The sequence below is a fragment of the Trachemys scripta genome, chromosome 9 (assembly GCF_013100865.1).
Source record: "Trachemys scripta elegans isolate TJP31775 chromosome 9, CAS_Tse_1.0, whole genome shotgun sequence".
In the NCBI taxonomy this organism is placed as follows: Eukaryota; Metazoa; Chordata; order Testudines; family Emydidae; genus Trachemys; species Trachemys scripta.
The window spans coordinates 52,951,407-52,978,148 of NC_048306.1; the positions used below are offsets into that span (position 1 = coordinate 52,951,407).

At 50.9% G+C, this 26,742-nt stretch overlaps 1 protein-coding gene across 1 annotated transcript in view; it reads right to left on the bottom strand.

The window, feature by feature from the left end:
- Positions 1 to 1,532: 1,532 nt before the first annotated feature.
- TSPEAR (thrombospondin type laminin G domain and EAR repeats) overlaps positions 1,533 to 26,742 on the bottom strand; it is a 78,268-nt gene continuing 53,058 nt past the window's right edge. Inside the window, exons 8-12 of the mRNA XM_034782140.1 lie at positions 21,682 to 21,868; positions 13,224 to 13,453; positions 8,499 to 8,686; positions 4,111 to 4,212; positions 1,533 to 2,670 (exon numbers count right to left, since the gene is read on the bottom strand). Coding sequence (XP_034638031.1) covers positions 2,517 to 2,670; positions 4,111 to 4,212; positions 8,499 to 8,686; positions 13,224 to 13,453; positions 21,682 to 21,868 — 861 coding nt within the window. The 3' untranslated portion in view covers positions 1,533 to 2,516. The remainder of the gene's footprint in view (positions 2,671 to 4,110; positions 4,213 to 8,498; positions 8,687 to 13,223; positions 13,454 to 21,681; positions 21,869 to 26,742) is intronic.

Below are 26,742 nucleotides of genomic sequence, written 5' to 3' on the forward strand. Positions count from 1 at the left end.
CGGGCAGAATGGGTATCACAGCTATTCTGGAGCAAGCCAGGCAGCTGGGACAGGGCTGGGGCTACCAGGAGAGATCTGGAGCTGAGAACTGGTCTAGTCAAGGCTCATTCTCTCTGTGCGATTTCCGGCAGCCATTGTCGGCTGTGTGCTAAAGGCCGAGTGCTGCAGGCAGGACGAGGAGCTGCGAGAAACAGACGTAACCCTGCCAAGAGCCCTCCATCCTCAGCCGGCTGAAATAGCCCTGCAGTCGGGGGTGCTGGGTGCGGGCACAGGAGAAGGCGTTTGTACTTGTGATGTGAGCGAGGCAGGGGCAGGGTCTCTGAGCCAAAAGCCGCATTCACCTCCCCACTGTGCCCCAGCAGCATGAAATACACGCTCTGGTTTAGATTCCAAAGCCGGCAGCTAAGGGGAGGGCTGGGTTTGGCTGTGAAGCACAAATGGGTTTTTCCTCAGTCTTTGTCCATTGTCTTCTGCCCATGCACTGGGGGCCCGGGGCCTGGCCCAGCCTCTTCTGCCCATGCACTGGGGGCCCGGGGGCCTGGCCCAGCCCCTTCTGCCCATGCACTGGGGGCCCGGGACCTGGCCCAGCCCCTTCTGCCCATGCACTGGGGGCCCGGGGCCTGGCACAGCCCCTTCTGCCCGAGCACTGGGAACCCAGAGGCCGGCACAGCCCCTTCTGCCCATGCACTGGGGCTTAGGGGCCGGCACAGCCTCTTCTGCTCATGCACTGGGGGCCCAGGACCTGGTACAGCCTCTTCTCCCCATGCACTGGGGGCCCGGCCCAGCCCCTTCTGCTCATGCACTAGGAGCCCGGGGGCTGGCACAGCCTCTTCTGCCCACACACTGGGGCTTAGGGGCCGGCACAGCCTCTTCTCCCCATGCACTGAGGGCTCGGGGCCTGCCACAGCCCCTTCTGCTGGAGCACTAGGGACCCAGGGGCTGGCACAGCCCTTTCTGCCCATGCACTAGGGGTCCGAGGGCCCCTTCTCATTTAGTCTTGCCCCATATTTTCTGCAGTATTTGTCCCCTCGTCAGGACTCCTTCATCAGAATCTCTGTTCCTGATGCTCCCATCTCTCTAGGGGAATCCCCCCTTGGGGCACACTGGGGCTCCCCCAGAAGCACTCCCCAATGTGGGGGAGGACAATGGTCTTATGTTCATACAGGGCTTCTTCCCAAATCATCCCCAAGTGGTTCCATGCAGCCCCCCTGGAGGAAACAGGCCCGTTGTTTCAGAGCACTTAGTGCTGATGCCCGGGGGTGGCTCATTAGAGTGCAGCTTCTTTCCCCTCTAGCTCACACCCCAATTGTCTCCCCATGCTCCCCTCATATGCCCCTGCCGCCCGCATGCCCCCTCTCCTGGTGCTCAGCCTTCCAGAGCTGCTGCTTGGTGCACCAGGGGAGCCGGGGCAGGCTGGCTGGAGCTGTGATTAATAATGGCGATAACTCCGTGCATGTTCAGGGTTCAAAGGGGGCTCTGTCTCTGAGTCTACGCTGTGGTAGACCTCTGGTTGGTTAAGCAGAGGACCCCAAAGAAGGACGAGAAAAACAGGACAAAATTGCAACTGGAGCATTTTGCAATGTTTCCTCTGTGACTGTGAGTAAATATCTCATTAAAACAATTAAACAGACGCTTCCATGGGAAAATGACTTCGCCAGATTCGGGGGCAAGGGGTCAATGGTGCGAGGGTGATTTCCACCAGCTGAGGATCTGCCCTGCTACTCTAATGACTAAAATCCCTCTAAGTGCAAATCTCAGTGCAGCCGTAACTGTGGAACTGCCACCACTGCCTCCATCATTGTAAGTGATAAATCATTACATCTCCAATATACCTATTGATTTCTGCAATATAAACACGTCACTTACAGGAAATGACTGGAAACAACAACAACAATGGGAGGAGGTTAGACAGACACTGCACGCCACCTCAGGATTACAGGCAGGTGGACATGGAAACAAGGATCAATACACCTTGGAGGACATGGGCAGCATTACCAGAGGACATAACCATGCAAGGCTTGTGCATCAGACCAATCCAATGGAGGCTGGACACTCCTCAGAGCTGGTGTTCTCACCCGCTGGGGTCTGCTGCAGAGTGAGCTAACAGATGGCTGCCTAGGATGGGTTTGAACGTAGAACTAGATTGTGCCCTCGGACCATCTCCACTGCTGCATGTTATCCGAGCTCAGAACGGCACCAGCCTGACAGCCGCCATCTGGCTCAAGCCGTAGCTGGGCTTGCATGGTGCCCTGGCCAGCCCCTGGATCGAGGAATGGGAAAGGTGCCATAGAACCACTTTCCCTGTCTGTCCAGGTCCTGCGCAGAGCACAGCTCAACCAACCCCAGGGATTTGGCGCTGAGGCTCTTCTTGTCTCGGCTTCAGACTTTCCCAGCAATCCTGAGTTGGCGTATTTCCTGCAGGGGGATAATTCTAGCCTGGGCCGAGCCAGACAAGTTGCTTCTTTGCCTGGGTTTGCCCCACTCCTGGCAGCAAACAGACATCACTGAATAGCTGATCACACGGTTTTCAGCTTCAGCACCTTGGAGAGTGGTTCCCTGGCACTCGAGTACATGAGGTAGGAGCCCGCCGTTGTGTGAAATGCTTCCCAGTCTCGACAGCCAAACGTCGGAAGACGATGAACCGCTACGAAGCCTTCATACCCTTGCCACCTGCAGCACAGAGGATATGCGTTAATACCCACAGCCTGGGTTTGCATCTCCAATGGGCACCTCCCCACGCTAGTGACTCTGAAGGGCTGTCTATGCTGCAGTCAGCGGTGGGACTGCAGCAGGTGTAGATGCACCCGAGCTAGCTCTGACCTAACTAGCTCCAATAACAGCAGCAGTGACGCTGCTGCAGCATGGGCCAAGCTACCTAGATCAAAGCTAGTTCAGGTATGTCCACGCGTGCTGCAGTCACACCTCTGACTGCAGCCTAGACAAACCCTTGCTAGATCAAACTGACAGAAATGTTGTCCCGCAAAGATACATTGGCTAGATAGAGAAATGCTCCTCCCAGCCCCCATCACTCCATTGCAAGCTTCCTTATCTGGAAGGGTTGCAACTGGAACAGAACTAGAGGAAGAGCTCGCTGCTTGAGGCTTGGTGCTATAGTAGGCCTCTCCCCGTCAGGGATGTTTTGTGTAGTAGCAGACACTGGATTCATTCCCAGTCTGAATAGCTTCATAGCTCTGCCCCCCCTACAGACAATGAGGCACTGATGACTGGTCATGAGATACTGAACCTTTTCCCTCTAGGCTGGTGGTTGAAAAGTCACCCAGTAGTGACCTAGAATGATCACCTGATGGCTGGGTGTGGTGACTTATGGGAAATGGATTTGGTGGCCTCAGTCCAGGCCCTAGTGGACAGGGTCAGCACCACCCCACAGGTCACTGAGAGCAGGTGGGCAGGCTCAGCAAAGGTCAACGGGCAGCCCAGCCATGGAGACTCTCGCCCTGGTGGTGGCACCTCCCGGTCAGGATTGCAGTGGGGCAGCACACAGAGCTCGCGGGGCTGCTGCCCACACAGCACTGGTCCCCAGCCTGACGGAGGCCTGCAGGATGTTCGCTCGGGTACATTTTACCAGTTCTGCATCCACTGTGAAAAGCCTGAGGAGAAAGGCCTCTGCATGGGGTCCCCTCTAATCACTGTCCGTGGGCACTGAACCCAACACATCTATTGGCCACAAGAGAGCAGTGGAAGGTGCGGTGTCTCTCCTTCTCTCCCTGCCTCCTCCTTTGGGTCCATTGCCTTGCTTTGCTACTTTTGGCTGAAATAGCCCAGCTCTGCATGGGTTAGAAAGATGCTTGCTTTGTACTAGGGCCCATTCAGAGGTATGGATCTGCAATCAGGTAATGAGAGTAGAAGGAAAAGGTGGAATAACTTCCCCTGTACATTTCCTGCTTGCTCTGCTTCTGGGCCACCTGCCCCCATGCAGAGCAGCCCAGATCCTGAGGAGGCAGAGGAGGGTGACAAGATGAAGTGAATCACTCCGGCCTTCTAAGCCGTCTCTCTCTGCATTTCCTCTGGCCCTTGATTGCAGACAATTGACAGTGCCTCTCCAACTGCCTGTGGCTCTAAGATGGTGCCACGCTGCTCGGGCATCATTACCTGTATATAATACTGTTCACAGAGAAGGTGAATCCGTCAAAGGAGTTTGCTACCACCAGAAAATAATCTTCTCCCACTGAAAAGAATTCCCAGTCCAGAGCACTGTGATAGGGAGCAAGCACACAGATGGGTCATTAGAACCATCCCTAGAGAGGCTCACCAGGTCCCTTCGGGGCACCAGCCTGCATCTGGCCCAGGGCAGCACAGAGACACAAAGCTGTTACCATCTGCTGGCCATTTCCTGGGCTTTGTGATGAATTGGTGGCTCCAGTCCAGTTCCTAGTGTCCCCGGGAGAAAGGCCATGACCACAGCTGGCATGGAGTGGCCGCGGCAGCAGGAGGGGATGATGGGTATAAAGTACCCTCCTCCAAACAGGGTTGGTCTCCCCAGATCAGGGTGGAGGCACATTGGTGGGACAGTTTGCTGTGCCACTGCCCACAATGCACCTGTTTTGTGGATAAATAGCTGCTAATTCAGCCCTTTCCACAAGCACTTCATTCATAGCAAGCCTGGCCTCCAGTAACAGCCAGCTATGGCCGGTCCATATGTGGGCGTGAGTTATACATGCCACAGAGTCATGTCAGCCCTGGCCAGGTGAAGCCTTGCCAACCCAGACAATGCGGGTCATTGCTGTGGCTATACTGTGACATCTAGCACCACAAGAGGTTAAGAGTTGAATGGGTGACAACACCTTACCTCCTTTCAGCATGGTCAAATTGCACTGTAGACTCAGAGGAACTGATACAGGGAATGATTAGGGATCACAGCCAAGCTTTCCAATTGATATACGCTTGCTGCTAAATTCAGAACCACACATGACTGGGCTGGGCATTGAGGAAGACAGAACTGGGCCCATATGCTGTATACAGAAGAGGCAAGATCACCCCTCCCTTACAAGTGACTTACAAAAATTATGTCAGTTTGAGGGGAATGCAGCTCTTTCCACACAGAGGCAGGTTTTCCCCAAGCTGCCTTCAGTTATAATACATTTTGAAAAGAATCTTTTCAACAATTGATCCTCACACATTTTAGTTCCTATCATGTTCCAGAACCAGCTACCATTCAGCGAATTCCCAGCATGGGTCAGTGGAGAGGGAATGGGGTAGCCAGTGATTTTTTGTGAAGCTCCACATTTCTCAGCCAAGGTACAGTCGAGGTCCGGACTCCAGAGAAACATTTTTCACATCGCAATAACAATAATGATAAGAAGTAAATAACAAGATTTCGGGGTCCGTTCAAAAGCGGCTGGCGGTCTGGATTTGGCCTGCGGGCTGCCTATTGATTACCCCTGGGATAGGGCGTGGGTGGGACACAACAGATATTGCTGGTGCTTGTTATCGGGCCTGATTTTAAGAAGTGCTGAGCAACCTCATCTCCCATTGACTTCTGTGGTGCTGGGCAGCCCGGACTATCAAGCCACTAAGCTTGCTGCCTCCGTTTCCCTACCTGTAAAGAGGGCTAAAGCCCTTAGCCAAGTGGCTTGAAACCAGTGGCTGAGAACAGCCAGACTGGCACTATTTGTTATTGCCACTCTCCAAGCTCCACCCTCAGTGGGATTGGCTGGCAGAGCACCTCTCCGTGTGTCCTGCAGACAGCTCCAGAGAAGTCGACCTGAATGCTTTGCTCTGGGGAATGGAGTAGGGCGCTGCCCGTGCACAGGCCAAAGCACCAAGGACTCACCCGCTTGCCTTTTCGGTAACGGCTGCTGGTTGAGAGAAGGAGCGGGATACAGCCAGCTACGGTGGGGGCCTGAAACACGCATCCTCACTTTGGTCTTGGCTAAAAGAGGCATACTGCCTTTGAGCAGCTGAGGTCATGTTGGGCTAGGACCCCGTCTGAGCGGGCTGACAAACGATGGCCAAGTAGCTCACCTATGCCATGGTGCTGGTGGCACGGAAAGGCTGATTTCCCACAGGAGGAGGAGTTCAGTTAAAGACCTACCAAGGTGCAGGTGGCTCGCAGGTGTTACGCCAATGCAGAGGGCTGGCAGCACTCATGAGGAAGGCTTGTTTGGGCTCAGTTTAAGACTCTGATGTGGAAGCAGCTGGCTGAGGGGAGAGCGGTCCTACCTGGCCCAGGGCTCTTACATCGTAAAGCCTGGCTGGCAATGTATCCATCCCCCTACGGTCTGCATTCAGACCGAATGGGGAGAAGCCTCCTTTCTGCTGAGCTACAAACGGCCTCTCGACACTCCCTTCTGTCCCCAGTCTCAGCACACACAAAGCTCCAGCGCCAGGCCTTGAGGCTGCCTGATCGGGATCGGCACTCTGAAATCTACCCATGCCCTGCCAGAAGAAGGACCTGGGCCTCCCCACTAGCTCAGCCAGGAAGATCCACCTCAGCACAGAGAAATGTGTGGAGCAGAGCGAAGTGCCTGTATCTGGATGGGCCCTGGGTGTGGTGGGTCCCCACTGGGCACAGAGGGCCGGAGCAATGGACAGAGACAATGAAGGGGTGTTTTCTTTTGTTCTTGTCTGGCTTTGCTGGTGATACGGACTTTGTAACCGAGCTCTGCAAAGGACACTGGGCCTGGTTCTCCTCTGCCTTGCACCTTGGGCAGCCTGTTATATAGTGCAAAGGGGACATATAATGCAGCCACTGAAATCCAGTGTGGGGAGGGGAAAATTAGGCCCAAAGTGGGGGCGGGGGGGTTCCTCTAACCACCTTCTCCCAGTACTATGCTAGTAGAACTCCCAGAGAGTAACTATCTAGATAGCTTTCAAAGTAGCAGCCGTGTTAGTCTGTAACTGCAAAAAGAACAGGAGTATTTGTGGCACCTTAGAGACTAACAAATTTATTTCAGCATAAGCTTTCGTGGGCTACAGCTCTCTTCTTCAGATGCATAGAATGGAACACAGACAGAAGATATTATCACTTCAAAGTTTTTTCTTCTGCTGCTACTGATAGCTCATCTCATTGATTGGCCTCTTACAATTGGTATGCGTACTTCCACCTTTTCATGTTCTCTGTATGTATAGATATCTTCTGTCTGTGTTCCATTCTATGCATCTGAAGAAGTGAGCTGTAGCCCACAAAAGCTTATGCTGAAATAAATTTGTTAGTCTCTAAGGTGCCACAAGTACTCCTGTTCTTTTATCTAGATAGCTGTTCAGCCTACGCTCCCAACTGCTAAACATCAGATAACCACTGTAGCCAGCTGTGTCCTCCTCTTACACAACGTGGTTCATTGAAACAGGATGGGAACAGACGCATTGGTGGAACCTTCATTGACAGACACGGGACTCTGCTTCTTCTGAGCACCACAGCCACCCCAGTCGTCAGTCTCCCTCCTTTGCTTGAATGGGAACATGCCTCAATTTCCAAATCTGGGGCCTGATCCTCAGCTGGCGTAAAGCAGCACAGCTATTGAAGTCCATGGAAGTTGGCTGTTTTAAGCGAGGTCAGGGTATGGGCCCTGGTGTTCCTACGTAGTGACTTCCTCTCGTCATGTTTCCCAAGGGGAGGGGGAGCGTAATCATAGGTGTAGTTTGGGGGGGCCTCTGGGGACACTGTCCCCACAGAGGGGAGGCATAGGGGTCACATGCCATTCCTTCCCCCCTATTTCTGTGGGTGCTGAGCTACCCTGCAGGGCTTGCTCTGCTCGACCTGGGGGGCAGGAAGAGAAGGGGCTTTGTCACTGCCCTCATTTCAGCTCCCCAGAAGGCATGGAGCAGGATTGAGTGAGCAGCTTTTCCTGGGTCCTAGTGCCCACCTGATTCCTCTCCAACCATGAGTGCCAGTGGGGGGCAGAGGGGAGGGGACAGAGCAAGGGGGGTGTGGTGGTGAGAAGAGACAGTGGGAAAGGGAAGTCGGATGGGACGGGGGAAGAGAAGGGGAGAGGAAGAGGGAGGGGATGGGGAAGAAAAGGGGATACGGGAATGGACAGGGGGAAGCAGGAGCCCAGCATGTGACGTTCCCTGGGCAGCAGCAGCCCCAGCAAGGAGGCAATCGCAGCAGCAGTAGAGCTGGGACCTCGCTGTAGCAGCCAGTGCCAGAGTGGCTGCCAGCAGCAACTGGGGCTCCCCCGTTATGCTGTCCTGTCCCCCCCAGCACCAGCAGCCCAGGTACCACTGAGGGAGGGGGGAAGAGCCAGTGAACCAAGGGGACTGACTTCAGCATGCACCTGTGTGTGCTTGTACATGGGTGTGCTTTGCCCCCCCAAACAGAGCAGTCAAACTACGCCTATGAGCGCAATTCCTGGCAGATTCAGGTATTATGTGAATCCTTGGGTTAAATTCTCTGCCCTGTGCTATGCAGGAGGTCACGGTCCCTTCTGGTCTGAAAAAATCTACGAATATCTAATTCTGTGATCACTGGAAAGGACATTGAATTGGGAACTTTCTGGGACCCAGTACAGATGTTTTTGCACTGAAAAAAGAGTTGGTACCTGTAGGTGAGAAGATCCTGAAACTTGACAAACATCTGTGCCGTGATGTTCAGCTCATAGATGGAGGAGTTGATGGCGTAGTAGTTGTTTGGCACTACGGTTCCACTGTCGTAACTGTGACTGTTAGCCACAGCGAGGAAGATTCTGTCTCCAATGCGAAAGACCTCCCAGTCGGCAGCACCAAAAGTCTAGGATGAAACGAAAAAGTGAACATGGGTAACATATCTTTAGATTGTAGTCAAGCTTTTCACACCGTCCTACATGACATTCTCATAAACAAACCAGGGAAATGGGGTCTAGATGAAATTACTATAAGGTGGGTGCCCAACTAGTTGAAAGACCATACTAAAGGAGTAGTTATCAATGGTTTGCCGTGGAGGATGTGCCTAGTGGGGTCCTGCAGGGGTCAATCCTGCATCTGGTATTAGTCAATATTTTCATTAATGACTCAGATAATGGACTGGAGAGTGTGCTTATAAAATTTGTAGATGACACCGAGCTGGGAGGGGTTGCAAGCACTTTGCAGGACAGGATTCAAATTCAAAATGACCTTGCCGAATTGGAAAATTAGTCTGAAATCAGCAAGATGGAATTCAATAAAGACAAGTGCAAAATACTTTGCTTAGGAAGGAAAGATCAACTGCACAACTACAAAATGGGGAATAACTGGCCAGGTGGTAGTATTGCTGAAAAGGACTAGGGGTTGATAGTGGATCTCAAATTGAATATGAGTCAACAATGGATGCAGTTGCAAAAAAGACTAATATCATTCTGGGGTGTATTAGCACGAGTGTCATATGTAGGACCCAGGAGGTAATTGTCTCTCTCTACTTGTCACTGGTGAGGCCCCAGATGGATACTGTGTCCTATTCTGGGTGCCACACTTAAGGAAAGATGTGGACAACTGGAGAGAGTCCAGAGGAGAGCAACAAAAATGATAAAAAGTTAAGAAAACCGAACTATGAAGAATGGTTAAAAAAACTGGGCATGTTTAGTCTTGAGAAAAGACAGCTCAGGGGGAACCCAATAAAAGTCTTCAGATATGTTAAGGGTTGTTATAAAGAGGAAGGCAATCAATTGTTCTCCATGTTCACTGAAGGTAGGACAAGGAGTAATGGGCTTAATCTCCAGCAAGAGATTTAGGTTAGATATTAGGAAAAACTTTCTAATTATAAGGATAGTTAAGCTCTGGAATACGCTTCCAAGGGAGGTTGTGGAATCTCCATCCTTGGAGGTTTTTAAGAACAGGTTGGACAAACACCTGTGAGGGCTGGTCTAAGTTTACTTGGAACTGTGACAATACAGGGGACTGGACTTGGTGACTTCTTGAGGTCCCTTCCAGCCCGACATTTCCATGATTCATGAATAATTTTTAATGAAGGTCTCAAACCTATTACACAGGTGTGCGTAGACCCGTGTTAGGCCACATTTCAGCAGAGCATTTAAGCACATGCTTTACTTCAAGTACCACGTGCATGCAGAACTGTAAGGGTACTTGGTTGAATAGGGATGGTTTACTGAATCAAGGCCTGAGAAACTGCATGGTGTTGCATGGGAGGACAAAGCATTGCACAGTGCGTCACTTCTCATCCTCAGCAGCTTCACACTGTGACGCTATTATACATGTATCAGGAACAGGTGTCGTACGTGCTATTTCAGAGGTGGTGATCCAGAGGCTACAATTGTCACAAAATACTCTGACCAAAGCTGTGAAAGAGAAGAGATTTTGGCAGCTTCAGGGCAGGCTTTTGGGACACAGGTTCTCCTCCCCAACACTAGCACAGTCTCTGGGTGACAACCTTTCCCCAACATGAAGCAGATAGGAAGCCCTACCTGTTAGAACGACACACTTAGGAAGATCAATGTTCAGGCAATTTGATTTTGAGGCCATAGTTTCCTTAGCTCTAGTTCTGAACTTTCTGTTCCTTTTGTTAGCCCCTGCTGCTTTAGGAAGGATAGGGATTTTCACAAATCTTAAGGGTAAATTTAAAAAACAAATTGGAAGTTTGCAATTTCCCATTAAAAAGAAATCAAACTCTCCAGACATGGAGCAGTGTCTGAGAAATAGGACTGAAATGCATCTCCGACTTGTGAGAATGTACCTGCCACATTTCACTGGTTGCAATTTGGAGCTTGTTAAATACTCCTCTATGAAAGAGAGAACATACCCCAAGAGGGCAATCATGCCCTACCAAAAACAACTTCCACACAGGAATTGGCTGTTATGGCCTGAAACAAGTCCTGCTCCTGGTAACTGGAGGAGAGCGGCAGCTTTCTGAATCCTCCAGTGGCTCTTTCCCATAGCAAAGTGTTCCAGTAAACCCGGATTTCCTCTCAGAACACTCGTTTCCCTGGCCCTCCGGGGACTTAAATCTCAGCAGCATCATCATGGATTTAAAAATCACAAGGAAGGGAGGGAAGGTGAAATTGTATAAATAATGAACCTTCCAAGGAGCCTAGAGCAGGGGTGTGGCAACGCCACCAGGCGAGTGATTTGCTGATTTCAGCCAGTTGTTTTCTCAGAAGGATACAGCGGGTGACCTCGATGAGTCCCTTTCTTTTCTGGGCCCTGGCACTGTCTAATTAGGAACACAGGCTATTATTCAGTAGGCAGAACTTTTACTCTAGGTCCAGCGAGACCCCCGGTAGCTGCTGTCCTGGATGTCACCCTCGGAGAGCACAGGCTGCAGCTCTAAGGGCTGGGCGAGGAGAGCAGCCAAGCGTGGGTACTTGCTTTTCAAACGAGGACAATCTGGCAGATGAACACTCAGGAGCTGGGTCAAACCTACGCTGTGTTCTTGGTCTTGCTGTGAAGGAGATAGAAAGAAACTCCCAGCACTCAGCAGAGACTGCTCCAGTCAATGGGATGAGGGTGAAATTTAAGTCAATGGCAAAACTCCCACAGACTTCAGAGGGCTAGAGTTTCACCATCAGTGTTGGGTCCTGCTTGGCTATCGGGCTGGGAATCACAGGGCCTGAGAGGGCAGAGGTGTGTATGGAGAGCAGGGCAGAGAGGTGGAGCCGAACAGTTTGGTAGGGATGGGGAGAGCATTACGCTGCTGTCTCAACCAGGGCTGCTCTCTCCATCAGCCTGCCGAGCCCTGCTGCTCTGCTGATTTGGAGAGTGGCCTGCAAAGTGACTTGGGAGATCCCCACCCACCCAGCAATGTTTTCCTGGGCAAGATAATGCAGCAGGGGCTGTATAGGTCACTTTTTCTATATTCAGAGTGATTGGAAACTGCTGTGGAGAGTTTGGGCTTGTTTGTTGTTCACATGGTTTCTGCTACATGTTTGAGTCAGCCCATGGCAGGATGCACGAGGAGCTGCTGTAAAGCTGTGAGGAAAGGCAGGCAGCATTCAAGGAGCTGCCTCCAGCTCTTCTCTTCTGCTGGTCTGTTCGGGTCTCGGCCTGTGAGCTCATCAGGGCATGGACATTGTCTTTCCAGCAGTCTCTAAAGTGCCTGGCACACTACTGGAACTGTACAGACAGCAAACATTAATATGTGCATTGACGAAAGCGGGTGTGTAATGGGGTTGGGGTTGAATCTGAGGTCATATAGTCCCCCCCCCCCCCCCCCCCCACCGCCGCCCAGCGCTCTACTATTCCTCTCCCCTGCTGCCCCAAACCCCCTCCCAGGCTGGTGTCAGCTAGTGACACTGTCACTGCATATAAAAGAAACCTGAACTTGGCAAGTCTTTAGGGAAGAAAACCCCAGCAGTACCCCATGGGACTAGAGATACTTGTCTCTACGCTTATTTCCTAGCATTGTCTCGAATCCCTACAAGGCAGGAGACAGATTTCAGGCTATTACACTCAAGTAGCAAAAGACAAGAGAACAAAGCCGGGGAAGAGTGTAAGGTTTGTTAGAAGGAAGCAGCTTGATTAGTTTTCTATATTGATTTTTGTCTTCTGTGGCCGCGAAATAGGCTTCCGCAAGTTCCGCGATCAAAGGGGACACTCAGCAGCTTTCGCTTTTTTCACCAATTCACACACAAAGAGAGAGAGAGACTGTTGGTCTGTCCCCAGGACATGAGACATGCACCTCCTCCTACAGCCAGATCCCACTGGCCCCAGGAGCCACGCCTCCTCCTAGAGCCAGATCCCAGTGGCCTCCATGAGCCATGCACCTCCTCCTAGAGCCAGGGCCGGCTCCAGGCACCAGCCCACCAAGCTTGTGCTTGGGGTGGCACCTGGAGGGGGGCGGCGCGGCGCTCCGGCCCCCGGGAAGAGCGGGGCCATGGCCGGGCTCGCCGCCCTCCCCCCGGCGCTCTGGCCACTCTCCCCCCCGGCGGGAGAGCGGCGAGTCCTGGCTGGGGCTCACCGCCCTCTCACTGCCCTGCCCCCTGCGCTCTGGCAGGGGCTCGCCGCCCTCCTCCCAGGGCTCCGGCCGGGGCTCGCCGCCCTCCTCCCAGGGCTCTGGCCGCCCTCCCCCCGGCCGCTGGGGGGAGAGCGGAGCCCCCGCCGGGGCTCGCCGTCCTCCTCCCAGGGCTCCCCCCAGCTGCCAGGGGGAGAGCGGAGCCCCCGCTGGGGCTCACCGCCCTCCCACCCCCCGGCGGGGGGGAGGGCGGCCGGCGGCTTTTTTGCCTGGGGCAGCAAAAAAGCCAGAGCCGGCCCTGCCTAGAGCCAGATTCGGCTGGCCTCATTTAGCTGGGAAGTCCCATTAAAGTCACTGGATCTACTCAGTGCAAAAGGGAAGTCAAATCTGATTAATATCAATTTTTTACCAGGATTGACTGGAAGAGCTGAAAGGAGCCACCAAGCCAGATGTAGATGTGGGAGTCGATCTTCGTAGATGTGCCATTAAATGTGTTGGCCACGACCAGGAAAGAGTAAGGTCCAACAGTAAAAAATTCCCAGTCGTAGGCTCCAGAGGTAGGAATGGTCTGGTTGGCCTCGAAAAGTCTAGTCCTGGGGTTCCACCGATATATGACACTATTGATGTTGTGATTATCCCCTGGGAACGACAGAAACAGAAGAGGGCATTAGCAAACAGAATCTAGTCTGGTGATCAAAAGAAATGAGACAGTAACAGGACAGATTGAAGGAAATATACGAATGGGGGAAAGCAGCTAAGCTGTCTGTCCCTTAGGGACTAATTTCTTCCCAAGAAGTAAACGAATAGATGCTACAAATTCAATTCCCCTCAGCCAATGGCAGCGTTAACCCAGCAAGGACAGCGAGGAGTAAGTAATACCTAAGTGGAAACCTCTCCTGGATATGTGGGGGCAATTCTAACAGTGCCTTGAGCCCTCTGCAGCTCAGTAGGGGTGCAGCTATAGAGTTTGGTGCATGGGCACCACTGAAATGTGGCACTTCAAAGGGAATGTCCCAGCTACTCCAGGCAGCTGGGGATGTACCATTCACCCTGGGTAACTGCCGGGTGAGACTGGACCAGTCTTACTGTTTCCGAGAGACCTGAGGAAAGATTGCACAGGATGCATCAACAGAAAGGCAATCAGTTCCTCTCTGTGCGTGTACAGATACAGACACTACAGTGTAATCACACACACACACACACACACACACCCGACTGGGATCTACCAGCTCTTACATCTAGGGGTATGGCTACGCTTTGGGCTGGGGTGTGATTTCCGGCTCACAGAGACTAGCAGCTCTGCTAGTTCTCCCTCAGCTAGTGCACTGAAAATAGAATGCAGCTGGGCAGCGTGAGCTGTGGGAAGGGCTATCCACCCCACCTGTGTGCCCATCTGAGACCCTAGGCATGTACTTGGGGCAGCTAGACCGTCCTGCAGCTCATGCCAAGCTATCCCTATGCCACGGCACTCTCCTTAGGGCTGAGGGCAGCCAGACATAACACAGAGCAGCCCTGAGTCTGCTCTGAGACATGCCAGGGGCTGGACAAGCCCCATCCTGACGCAAAGTTTGCTTAAAGTGGCCTTTGGACTCAGCTGAGCTGAGCGCCTCTGGGCTGCAGCCATGGCACTAGCCCCGTGTGAAAGCAAGAGAACTTCATTCCCAAATACCAAACCTGGTTCCAAAGCCCACCGCACAGGAGAAAAAGTGAGAGGTGCTAGCGCTGTGACCAGGCATTGGGAGTGACACGCAGCTGTGTGCAATGGAGAACTGCTGTTTGGCCCAAACATTAACACTGGCTGCATTGCCAGCTTTCCCTTTCCCAGCAAAACACTTGAGAATAGAGCTTTCTACCCTCCCTTCCATCCTCCTCACCTCCCAAAGGAACATCCTGGGCAGCCTGATTTTTGGGCTTCTATTTCATCTCTCCTCCGTGGAGTTACCCAGCGCCTTTCAGCTCGCACCCCCAGGGTCTCTTGGACCATAGTGCTGCCCGAACGTGTGAGTCACTCCAGCTTGCCTCTAGGACACAGCCCAATGCACACTAATGCATGCGTAAGGACTAGAGCTGGTCTGAAAAAATACAGCCTAACAGTGTTCCATCGCACATGCAGTCCATCAAAATCTAAACACGTCACAAAATCATGTCGATTTCACCAACATTTCAGACACAGGAAGAAAATAGTTCCAGCAATCCCAGTGTTCGGTCTCGGCATTTTCATAATGAAACATTTTCAGTTTTAACTTTTGAAATTACTTTTTGTTGCAACATTTTTATGTTGTATTATATGATCTATTGTAATAGAAAATAAAAGTTGATCCTTTTGATTTTCATACTGTCATTGAGCTAAAACAAGTCTCTTTCCTGAATTTTCTTTTCTTACAAGTCTGTGTGTAATGGAGGGCCCCTAAAAGTGCAGGGCTGATAGTTTTCATAGGCCACTGATTACCTCCTGTCAATATCTCCGATTGCTTTCTCTTGTGGTTCTGTGCCTAATTATTGCACAGCTGGTCACACGGGATGGTTGGCTGTTTGCTTGATTTACACTGAGAAGGCTGAAATAAATCTTTCCACTTTATATTTGCAGCAGTGCAGCAATTCACACTTTCTCAGGCACATCAGTTTAAACCTGCATTTTTTATAGAATTTTTAATCGCTCATGTTTTAACTGCAAAGAAGTGGAGTCGTTGGCTGTACCGGTTACTTACTATAGAAGCATAAAAAGAGAGAGTGACAGATATACAAGAAAAAGAGGTCAAGGAGGTTTCAGTTATGGACATGATCATTTCTCAGGGGGAAATCAGATTTTAAATCATGATTGGAGGTCTTTCTAATAATATGCTCTAGCTGAATCGCAAGATATGGGCTGGATGCAGAAATCACTAAGACAAGCCTCTGGGCTATGGTATACAGGAGGTCAGACTACATGGTCTAACAGTTCCTTCTGACCCTCCAACCATTTCCTCACACCACCCTAATCCTTTAACAAACCTTGCTCTGTTCTATTACTAGTGGCACAACCACAAAGAAAAATGTGCTTTTCAGACAGACTCAGCTATTTTCATGAAACTGATTAAACCAATGGCTAGTCACTCGTTTTGCTAGGGTTACCATATGTCCTCTTTTTCCCGGACATGTCCGGCTTTTCGGCAGTCAAACCCCCGTCCGGGGGGAATTGCCAAAAAGCCGAACATGTCCGGGAAAATGGCGGCTCTGCTCCTCCCCGACTCTTCGGCTCTGCTCCTCCCCGACTCTTCGGCTCTGTTTAAGAGCCGGGCTGCCCGAGTGCTACCGGCTTCGGGCAGCCCCCGTGCCTCCGGACCCTGCGCTGCCGGAGCCTGGGAGGGGAAGTGCCCAGCTGGGGGCGCAGGGTCTGGGGGCTGCCCGGCAAACCCTGAAGCCGGTAGCCCTGGGGCAGCCCTTTCCCCCTGGCTGGGAGTGGGAGGGAGCGGAGTTAGGGTGGGGAAGGGGCGGAGCTAGGGGTGGGGAAATGGGCGGGGCTAGGGCCCGTGGAGGGTCCTCTTTTTTTATTTATTAGATATGGTAACCCTAGTTTTGCTTTACATGCAAAACCTTTGCCAAGCCTCTGAGTACAGTAACTCCTCACTTAACGTCATCCTGGTTAATACTGTTTCATTGTTACATTGCTGATCAATTGGAGAACAGGCTCATTTAAAGTTGCGCAATAACGTTGTTTGGCAACCGTCTGCTTTGTCCACTGCTTCCAGAAAAAGCAGCCCATTGCAGCTAGCTGGTGGGGGCTTGGAACCAGGGTGGACCAGCAGCCCACCTATCAGCTCCCCGCTCCCCTAAGTTCCCTGTGCAGCAGCCGCCCAGCAGGCTATCAATTCCTGGCAGTTCAGCTGTCCCTCCCCCCACTGCCATGTGCTGCTCCTGCCCTCTGCCTTGGAGCTGCTCCCGGGAGCCTGCTGTGTGTCAGGGAGAGAATAGGGGGGCTAATGTCAGGGTGTCTCCTTCCCCCTGCTCCTGCCCCCCATTTACCCCATCTCCATAGAGCGGGGGGGGACGGACACGACAGGGCTCAGGACGGAGGGCGCTTACTAGCAGCAGCTGCTGTCTCAAATTGCTGATCTACTTAAAAAGGCAATGTACTTAGAGTGCGGTCAGCGTACTTAAAGGGGCAATGCGCATCTCTCTCTCTCTCTCTCTCTCTCACACACACACACACACACACACACACACAGGGTGTGTTTCTCTGTCTGCCATGCTGTCTCCCCTCCCTCCATTTGTGCTGCCTTGTAGAGTGTGAGGCTACATTAACAACAATGGGTTAACCCTTGAGGGCTCAGCTGAATGCTGGTTCATCATTCAGCACTAAGGCATTCCCTGGGAAATATCCCACCCTCTAACTCCACCACCTCAACCAAGCTTCACAATCATCATTGCTGTGTACAGTATGAAATTGTTTGTTTAAAACTTATACTGTTTGTGTGTGTATATATATATATATTGTGACAAAGTTCCTCCTCTATCTTGGTGGGTCCTGCGCTTATTGGCGGATTTTTTTGCCTCAGAGATTCACCATGTGGGTTGGGGAACAACCCAGAGACCTTCCCCTTTAGAAGAACCCACAGTCCAGGTCAATTGGGAGGTTTGGGGGGAACCCGGGACTGCCTTCTACTCCGGGTTCCAGCCCAGGGCCCTGTGGACTGCAGATGTCTATAGTCCCTCCTGTAACAGCTGCATGACAGCTACAACTCCCTGGGCTACTTCCCCATGGCTCCTCAGTCCTCCAGCAGCACACCCTCTCACTCTCAACTCCTTGTGCCTCTTGCTCCCAGCTCCTCACACTCGCACCACAAATTGAAGTGAGCTCCTTTTAAAACCCAGGTGCCCTGATTAGCCTGCCTTAATTGATTCTAGCAGCTTCTTAATTGGCTCCAGGTGTCCTAATTAGCCTGCCTGCCTTAACTGGTTCTAGCAGGTTCCTGATTACTCTAGTGCAGCCCCTGCTCTGGTCACTCAGGGAACAGAAAACTACTCATCCAGTGACCAGTATATTTGCCCTCTACCAGACTCCTGTACCCCACTGGTCTGGGTCTGTCACAATGTATATATATATTATATAAAATATAGTCTTTTGTCTGGTGAAATTTTTTTCCCTGGAACCTAACCCCCCCTATTTGTCATAGAATCAGAGAGTATCAGGGTTGGAAGGGACCTCAGGAGGTCATCTCGTCCAACACCTTGCTCAAAGCAGGACCAACACTAACTAATTCATCCAAGCCAGGGCTTTCTCAAGCCTGACCTTAAAAACATTAATTCTTATGGGGAAATTGGATTTGCTTAACATCGTTTTGCTTAAAGTCGCATTTTTCAGGAACAGAACTACAACGTTAAGCGAGGAGATATTGTATTACTTGCGGCCCTTTTGTGTTAAATAATTTGGATGCATTGTGGTTTTATACTAACATTCCCCTCTGGGTGGCAGCACACTGCAACTCTGTGGCTAGCCTCAGCGTGTGGAATGAGTCCAAACTCCTGCATCCTGTTAGTATGGACACAAGCTAGCAGTCAGTGGGAGCTGAAGACCATCAGTGCTCAGTCCTGCAGGGTGCTGAGTGCTTGGGACTCAGTCCAGGGGGACTTGACATTTGTGAAGAGTGCCACTGAAGCCAAGTCCCAGTCCCAGTCCCATTGAAGTTTAAAGGTAAGCACGTGTTTAAGTGCTTGGCTGGTGGTCAGCAACTCACAGGATCAAACATCCCCAGTGCTTTGGAAAACTAGCCCTTAGCTGATGACGTTTGGAGACGCGGCTGACACAAGGGGAAAGACCACACTGCTCTCAGAGGCCAAGAGAGAAGTGATGATGTGACAGCAACATGAACACTTTGGGGAAATAGTGTGTAAATAATGACGTTCACCCCATGCACAGCCAGCACAAAATCTGGGCACACAAGTCCCATGGAACCCCCATTCTGAGGAGTGAAGGGGTGCACAGTCATTATACCTAGAGACATTCCCCAGGGGAGGAGAATGATTGACAGCTGGAGTCTACCTATGGTAATTATCTGCTCCCGTTACCACAGCACCTGAGCACCTCCCAGTAGTTAACATATGTAGGGCAGGGCTGTTACGCTCACCTGACAGATGGGAAAACTGAGGCCCAGAGAGGCTAAGTGACTCGCCCAAAGTCCAACAGGCAGGCTGTGACAGCAGGGAACTGACCCCACATTTCCCACAGCTCAGTCTAACACCCTAACCACCAGACCCTGCACCTCCCTCACATCGTGACCATGATGGGAGGCCTTGAGGAATCCATCTGGGAAGCAGAGGCTTCCCCTGGGAATGAAACGGCTCCCAAGGTCTCCTCCAACTCCTCAACGTCCCTGATTCCCCATTACAAACATGGGATCCATCGTTCAGATTCACCCTCCCATATTTGCTAGCTCTAGGTTTTCCATAGACAACTGCTGTCTTTACTCCTGCAGCCCACAGAGCCTGTAGACTGGGATTGTGGGGCTCTCTCTCACCTGGCAGGTGTCTCTTACTATATTGCTCTCATTTTAGGATCCCACCAGGCCTTGCGTGTTGGTCAGACACAGGGCATAGAATTGTGGCTACAGCACTCAGTGGAAGACCTGACTTCTATTCCTGGCTCTGCCAAGACCAGGCAAGGGACATCACTTCTCTGCGCCTTGGTTTCCCCACCCTTAAAATGTGGAGAATGATACCAGCTTCCTTTGTAAAGCACTTTGAGATCTACTGATGAAAAGTGCTGTATAAAGCCTAGCGAGCTATTACGGGAGATGCAGACTGTGTAAGAGGAAAGGTAATTTCAGAGACTATTTTAACCCATTGGGAAATCAAGTGTGTTTTCACTGCTCCCCAGTAGAAGTACTGTCTCTTTAAAACTCTTCTGAGGAGCCACATAATGCAGCCCATCCATTGAATCCATTGCAATATCCCTCCTGGCAGAACAAGCCTCTGATGGGGGTGGTAGGTGAGCTATTAGGGAGATATCACAATGCCCAGCCGGCTTGTATGGGGGTATCCAAATCCCCATTGGTAGATCATCACAGCTGCTGGTACAAAACGCCAGTGTGAACACATGGAATGAAGTTAGGCCAGCATGGTATGCTCATGGTTGCTCCACATAGGATGGGGCTGGGGGTGGGGCATGCAAACACACTCGAATGAAGAAATGGCTCATGACTCGCAGTCCGAGCAGTCAATACAAGCAACAGTTAGTCAACTACCCCAGAGTATATAGCAAGAACATAAATGTACTCTGGAGAGTGTTACAAGGTAGCCCCTGTGCTCCCTATGGTTGCCCTAACTTGAGAGTTAAAGGGACACTTTTCTCTCAGGATGAGATGTGGCCAGGCTGACGATGCCCTTTTGATGCTGATACTTCACAATCATTAACATCTGACAGATCAGCAGAAGGAACATCTTTAAAGGGCTGGTGTTTATAAGGCTCTTCTAGGTGCAGCAAAACACAATGTGGGTAACTCAACAGGTGAAAGATGCTTCGCCGGCCTGGTGTTTCAAAGACCCACTTGTACACTATCCGTTTTCTCCAGCATGAAGCAGGAACGCATGTCAAGGACCGCAGTAAGGCGACTGGGATTGTGCCCTGCTATGGAACTGTGACAAACACAAGGATTAGCGAGAAGCAACAACTGCTGGGTGGTTAGTGAGGTGTTTCATCAGAGTCCCTCTGAAGTGGAATCCTTCACTTTAACAGTGAGAAGGGAAATTGTAACTCAAATGTATCATTTCATATCTACAGCCACTCCAGGATAAGAGGGAGAGGGATCTCTACAAGACAGAGATGCTGTTCCAGTGATGGGCTAGAAGTGGGCTCTGATGGAAGAGGTCACCTATGAATGACAAGGGATTAGGATCTCTTTGACCTAACAACCAAGGGAGCTCTGTTTGTGGATGGCTGGCAGGATTGGAAATTTTCCACATGGTAAAATGGATCATTGTGCACCTTCCTCCCAGCAATGACCACATTTTTTCCCATCACCACAGTTTGTTTGCTAACCGAAAATCACACCACCTTCTAGGAGGTGTTAGGGAGACTCATGATTAGTGGTTAAAGCACTGGAGCTGGAAGATCTGGTTTCTGTTTCTAAGCAACTGGCTTGTTGTGTGATTGTGGGCAAGACACTTAATCATGTTGAGCCTCGGTAAGATGGAGACAATATTTCTCTCTCTCTCCGAGTGATTTAATAATTTCTGCAGAGTGCTTTGCTATCTGTAAGTGGAAGGGGTAAGAAGGTTCTGCAGGTAAAAGAGAGGTTGTCTTATGGCCTTCATTTACATTAGCTGGGTCAGGCTAATTAATACCCCTGTCCCATGACAAGGATCAGTCTCCGCTGATTCCAGTAGCTACTGTTACGTCTTCTTCCACCCCCTTTCTCCTGACAAACAAATGGAAATGAATCACAATATCCAGCCAAAACCAGTCTCTAGTGCCCCCAAAGCACTGCTAGCTCCTGCCTTTGCTACAGACAGCACGCTGAGAATGCAAAAGGCTACTGTTTAAAACACTTTACTAGGCATCAGCCTTACCTGATACAAAAGCGTTTCCCCAGGGTTTGGATTTTATGGGTGAAATCCTTACCCTACTGAGATCACTGGCAGAACTCCCATTGATTGCACTGGGGCCAGGATCCCACCCCACATTCCTGCTGTGGAGGTGCCCGCACAATAATGGGGGGATTAACAACCCCATGAGGTTAGTCCAGAACTTCCCCACCCTGAAAGGTGGCATTACAGGAAGGAGGGGTCCCTGAGTCCTCCTTCAACAGGCCCCAGCTGGCTGTCTCCCGCTAAACCACCTGCACTCAACACCTACCGACCGAGCACTGCCAGGAAGAATAAGGGCGAGGTACCTTCTCTGTGGTTGGCAACCGTGAGGAAGGCCTCTCCCTCAATGTCAAAGGCCTCCCAGTCCCTAGCGCTGTGCGTGGCGATCCGCTGGTACGGGAAGAATTTCTCTGTTCTGTGGCTCCACTTGTAAATTACAGAGAACTGCTGACCCCTTTCATTCTGCTCAAAATTAGCCACTGCTAGGAAGATCTGAAAAATAACAAGCCAGGACATCTCAATTTCTCCCCTTACAGGGAATGCTCAAGCGCAGGTGCAGTGAAAATGGGGCACGCTTTGGAACACAGGGCTGGGTGCGGCACATGGGCACCTCCCACTGGGTCACGGCAGGGCCTGGCAGCAGGGCCCTGGGGGGCTGAAGGACAGTGCAGCTAAAGTGCACCCCCTGCTGGCCACACAGAGCAGCTCTCTCTTCCCGTTCCTGTCCCTGCGTCAGAGGGGAGGGAGAGGGAGGAGAGCCATGGAGGGAAGGGGTGGAAGAGAATGGACAGGGCATTCGGAGAGCTAGGAAGGCAGAGCAGAGCGGGTGAGCGTTTGGGCCCTTGTAAAGACTCTACCAAGGCTGCTTTGTGCCCCAACAGGGCCCTGTGGCACCAGCTGGAGGCATTCTGAGCCGGCCTAGTCTCAGTCTGCCCGTCTTTCCTTCCAGGTCCATGAGCCCAGGGCTCAGACTGGCCCTTGTCAATGATATCTTTGCTGTCTACTGGGTCCACGGGCGGAGAAGGGGAAGTGAGGTCTCCTGGTTAACAGTTACCACTGTATCACTCTGAAGGACACCCCAAATTCCTTGCAAGGTGAGACTGCTCTGCAGAGCTCTACCAGTTAACAGAAGAGCCCCCCACCCTCCGCCTTGACCCCAAATTCAAATAAAGCTTTTTTTCTGAGGTTCAGAAAAGCAACGTTCACTGGTTCCCCCCGCCTCTGAATCTGCAGCTTCTAGCTCGACCAATCAGACCCACGGCATCTGTCACTAGCTCAGATAAGCGTCCCTTCATTTTGGCACTCCCCTTAGCTAATACCAACTCCAAGCTGTCTAAGGTTAGCTTTTCAAAACCAGGCAAACCCGTGAAGCAGCCCATTCAAACGCTCGGCACTGCCACCAGCATCCCGGCCTGCCATAGCACAGCTCTGACAGAAGCTTTCCTCACAGTCCTGGGCAACTCGACCAGAGTTAAGGGAATTGTCCCCAGGAAATCCTTTCCCACTGCAAGCAGCTCGGGGCAGGAACTGTCACTTACTATCTCTTTGCACGATATCTCGCACACGGGGCCCAACCTGGTTAGCCTCAAGGTGCTACCATGGTATAAATGTTTATGAAAATAAAAGATAGTATTAACGCAGACAGCCCCCCAACCTGAAGCAAATACTCACCAGCAACCACACACCACACAACAAAAATACTAACCCGGGAACCTATCCTTGCAACAAAGCCCATTGCCAACTCTGTCCATATATCTATTTGGGGACACCATCATAGGACCTAATCAGATCAGCCACACTATCAGAGGCTCGTTCACCTGCACATCTACCAATGTGATCTATGCCATCATATGCCAGCAATGCCCCTCTGCCATGTACATTGGCCAAACTGGACAGTCTCTACGCAAAAGAATAAATGGACACAAATCTGACATCAGGAATCATAACATTCAAAAATCAGTAGGAGAACACTTCAGCCTCTCTGGTCACTCAGTAACAGACTTAAAGGTGTCAATTTTGCAACAGAAAAGCTTCAAAAACAGACTCCAACGAGAAACTGCTGAACTTGAATTAATATGCAAACTAGATACCATTAACTTAGGTTTGAATAGAGACTGGGAATGGCTGAGTCATTGCACAGATTGAATCTATTTCCCCCTGTTAAGTATCCTCACACCTCTTGTCAACTGTCTGAAATGGGCCATCTTGATTATCACTACAAAAGTTTTTTTTCTCCTGCTGATTATAGCTCATCTTAATTAAGTAGCCTCTTAGAGTTGGTATGGCTACTTCCACCTTTTCATGTTCTGTATGCGTATATATCTCCTTACTATATGTTCCATTCTATGCATCCGAAGAAGTGGGCTGTAGCCCACGAAAGCTTATGCTCAAATAAATTTGTTAGTCTCTAAGGTGCCACAAGTACTCCTGTTCTTTAAACAATAGTCTGTGGACTGATAGGGAATATTCTAAATGTAACCTGTCCTGCTTGGCTATGATTGGCCATATAAGTCACACAGTATTGCTTCTCTTCCCTGACTGGTTGAGCACAAAAGCCCTTATAACATAAATACGTACACACATTTAAAATGTCCTTTCTGTGGCCACTCAGCATGCAACTTTGCCATTCTCTTTCTGCAAGCATTTTTGCCAGCTGAAGTCAATGGCTCCCATGTTTGTGGCAAGGGAGTACAAACAGGGCACGGAGGTGGTGGTGGTGGCAGAGAATTCATTTCAAAATTCAAACCCACGGGAGTGGAAATTGCTTTATGTTATTTGCCCAGCTCTAGCGCTGACTTTGCACCCCAATGGCACCCGCAGAGTATGCTTGGGTACCGTGCAATCCCAGTGGCTGACACGGCACCAGTCCGACATCCCTGTGGTAGAGGATAGACAGGAACATGGCTGTGGGCACCTCTTCCTTTCTGTTCCTGTTTTCCTGCTCTCCCCCCGTCTCTGTCATGTCCCTGGTTAGAAACCCATAGAATTCTACCATACAAGCAGGAATTCATTGGCCCGAACACCTTGCTAGTGTAGCATTTGGCCAATTAACTGTCTATATTAACATGCCACTTTGCCATAGACTTTTAGTTCTGCCTATATACAGTATTTCCTAAATCGTTAGAGACAGGCCTAAATTTGGGGATGTCCAAAAATCCGCAGCTGAATTGCACATGGTATCTACTTGCCTGAATATGTGTGTGTATGCAAGTGTGTCTACATGTGTGTGCACACTCATCCACACTCAGTACACGAGTGTTTGTGTGATCACCAGCAGTGGGGTGCCTATGAGTATGTCTGCCACAACACCCACTGTCAGAGGAAGCTTGAACCACACTGGCTTTATGTAAAGGCTTTTCTGTGGTGCTCATAGAGCACCCCGTACACTTTAATGAATTTATCCTCACAGCACCTGAGCAAGGAGCAGTGAGGGCACTTAATAAACTCATTCTGTTTTGGAGCTATTCCAGACCTCAGGGACTAACCACTGGCTGTCCCCAGGACGAGAATGTAGCCCCCATAGGAAAGTGATATTATTCCCATAGGAAAATGAGGCATAAAGGAGCATCACACAGGGTGTTTTGTGGTAGAGCCGGGCACCTAATGTACAACTCCTGAGTCCATCTTTGGTGGTCACCACCTCAGTCATAACACAGCTAGTTAACAATCCCACAAAGGCTCCGCCAGTTCTTAATTGCTCAGAAAGCACCCTGCCATGACAGCTATTGGCCTAGTGCTTCAGTATAGATCAGTGGTTCTCAACCTATTTACCGTTATGGACCGCATGTGCAGCCCACAATGTGTTATCTGGGCCGCATCCAATACTACCTGTTTGGGCCAGAGGATGTCACATGGGCTGCAGGCAGCTCTGTGCAGAATGGGCTGCAGGTTGACAACCACTGTTGTAGACACTACCTACGCTGATGGGAGGGGTTCTCCCGTTGCTGTAGGTATCCACCTCCCTGAGAGGCGGTAGCGAAGTTCCAGTGCTGTCTACACCAGGTTATTTTGGTCGGCACAGCTTCTCTCTCGGGGGTGTGGATTTTTCACCCCTCTGAGAGAAGTAGCTATGCCGATGTAAGTTCCCAGTATAGCCAAGCATAGCTCCAAACCACATGTCAAAGATTTGTCCTGGGTCTGGATAACTCAGTCTCTTTTCGGGGGTAAGCTGTACAGCACCATCAGAGCTGGACCGCCCAAGATGGCTGCTAATCATCGCCCTCCTTCTGTCCCTCTTCCCAGCCATTCATTTGAGCTATAGTGTTGAATTGAGCCAAATAAACCTCCAACAGCTTTTAAGTTATTTGATCTGGGACAGCCTGACCGCTCCCCTCTGGCCCTCTGCGCATTACAAACAGGGTAGCAAACTGTTGTAAATGTCCCCTGGCTGCCCAGTTCATCAGCCAGGCAACTGCCTTCTGCTGTGGTCAATGCCCCTTTGATTTCCTTCAGGGGACTGAATTGCTGCAACTCATCACAGTAGGCAAGTTCCAAATTGGCCAAAGCTTGTTTGGTCTACACTATCTCCTGGCAGAATTTCTGGCCTGTGGCAGTCAGGTTGTTGATCATCCTGTCAATCTGTTTGACCATTCCAGACTGGGTATGTCGCAGTTGGGTTTTCCAATCCATCTGGGCACTTGGTAGTTGCTGTTCCAGAAGGGATCTCATCTCAGCGTGCAAGTCATCTCTGAACCCTTTCTGGGTATCCTCCAACTCTCGCTTTAGATCCTGCTTTAGGTCTCGTTTTAATTTGTGCTGGGGCTTTTTGATTTCTGAAAGTAACTCCATCATTTGTTCCATCTTGGTTCAACAGGAACAGCAGCTCACAATCTCTCTAGTCTCCTTGGAAACTTGGTCCCGCTCCTACACGTGTGCTGCCCCTCTTTGATCCAAGCAGTTAGTCAAAGCTGGAAGGATACATCGATGGAGGCTCCTATTTTCTTTGCTGCCATCTTGTTTAGTTACAAGGAATGTACGAAGTCCTGCTTCTCCAAATACAGGAGGACCAAGAACAAAGGCAGTAGTTTCTTAGCTCACAGGCCCAAACCTCTTTAGCCAACAGACCCACGAGGTCTCTCTCTAGCTTTGCCAGTGAACTTAGGCTCCCTGCAGGGAGAACCATGTCAGTGTTGCTTCCCACAGGGCCCTGGACTGGGATATGTGGAGAGGGAAGGAACAGGGGTCCCCCTTGCACACCCACTTAAGGGCTGTTGCCCAGATGCAGGTGGAGAGCCGAAGATTCCAGATTAGGGTCAGGGACCAGCCCCTCTACCGTCCTAACAGAGAGCAAGGGGCTGGAAATTGGGTGTGCTAACTGCTAGGCTGCCTGGCTCTCCAAGCACCCTACCACCAAGCCTACAAATGAC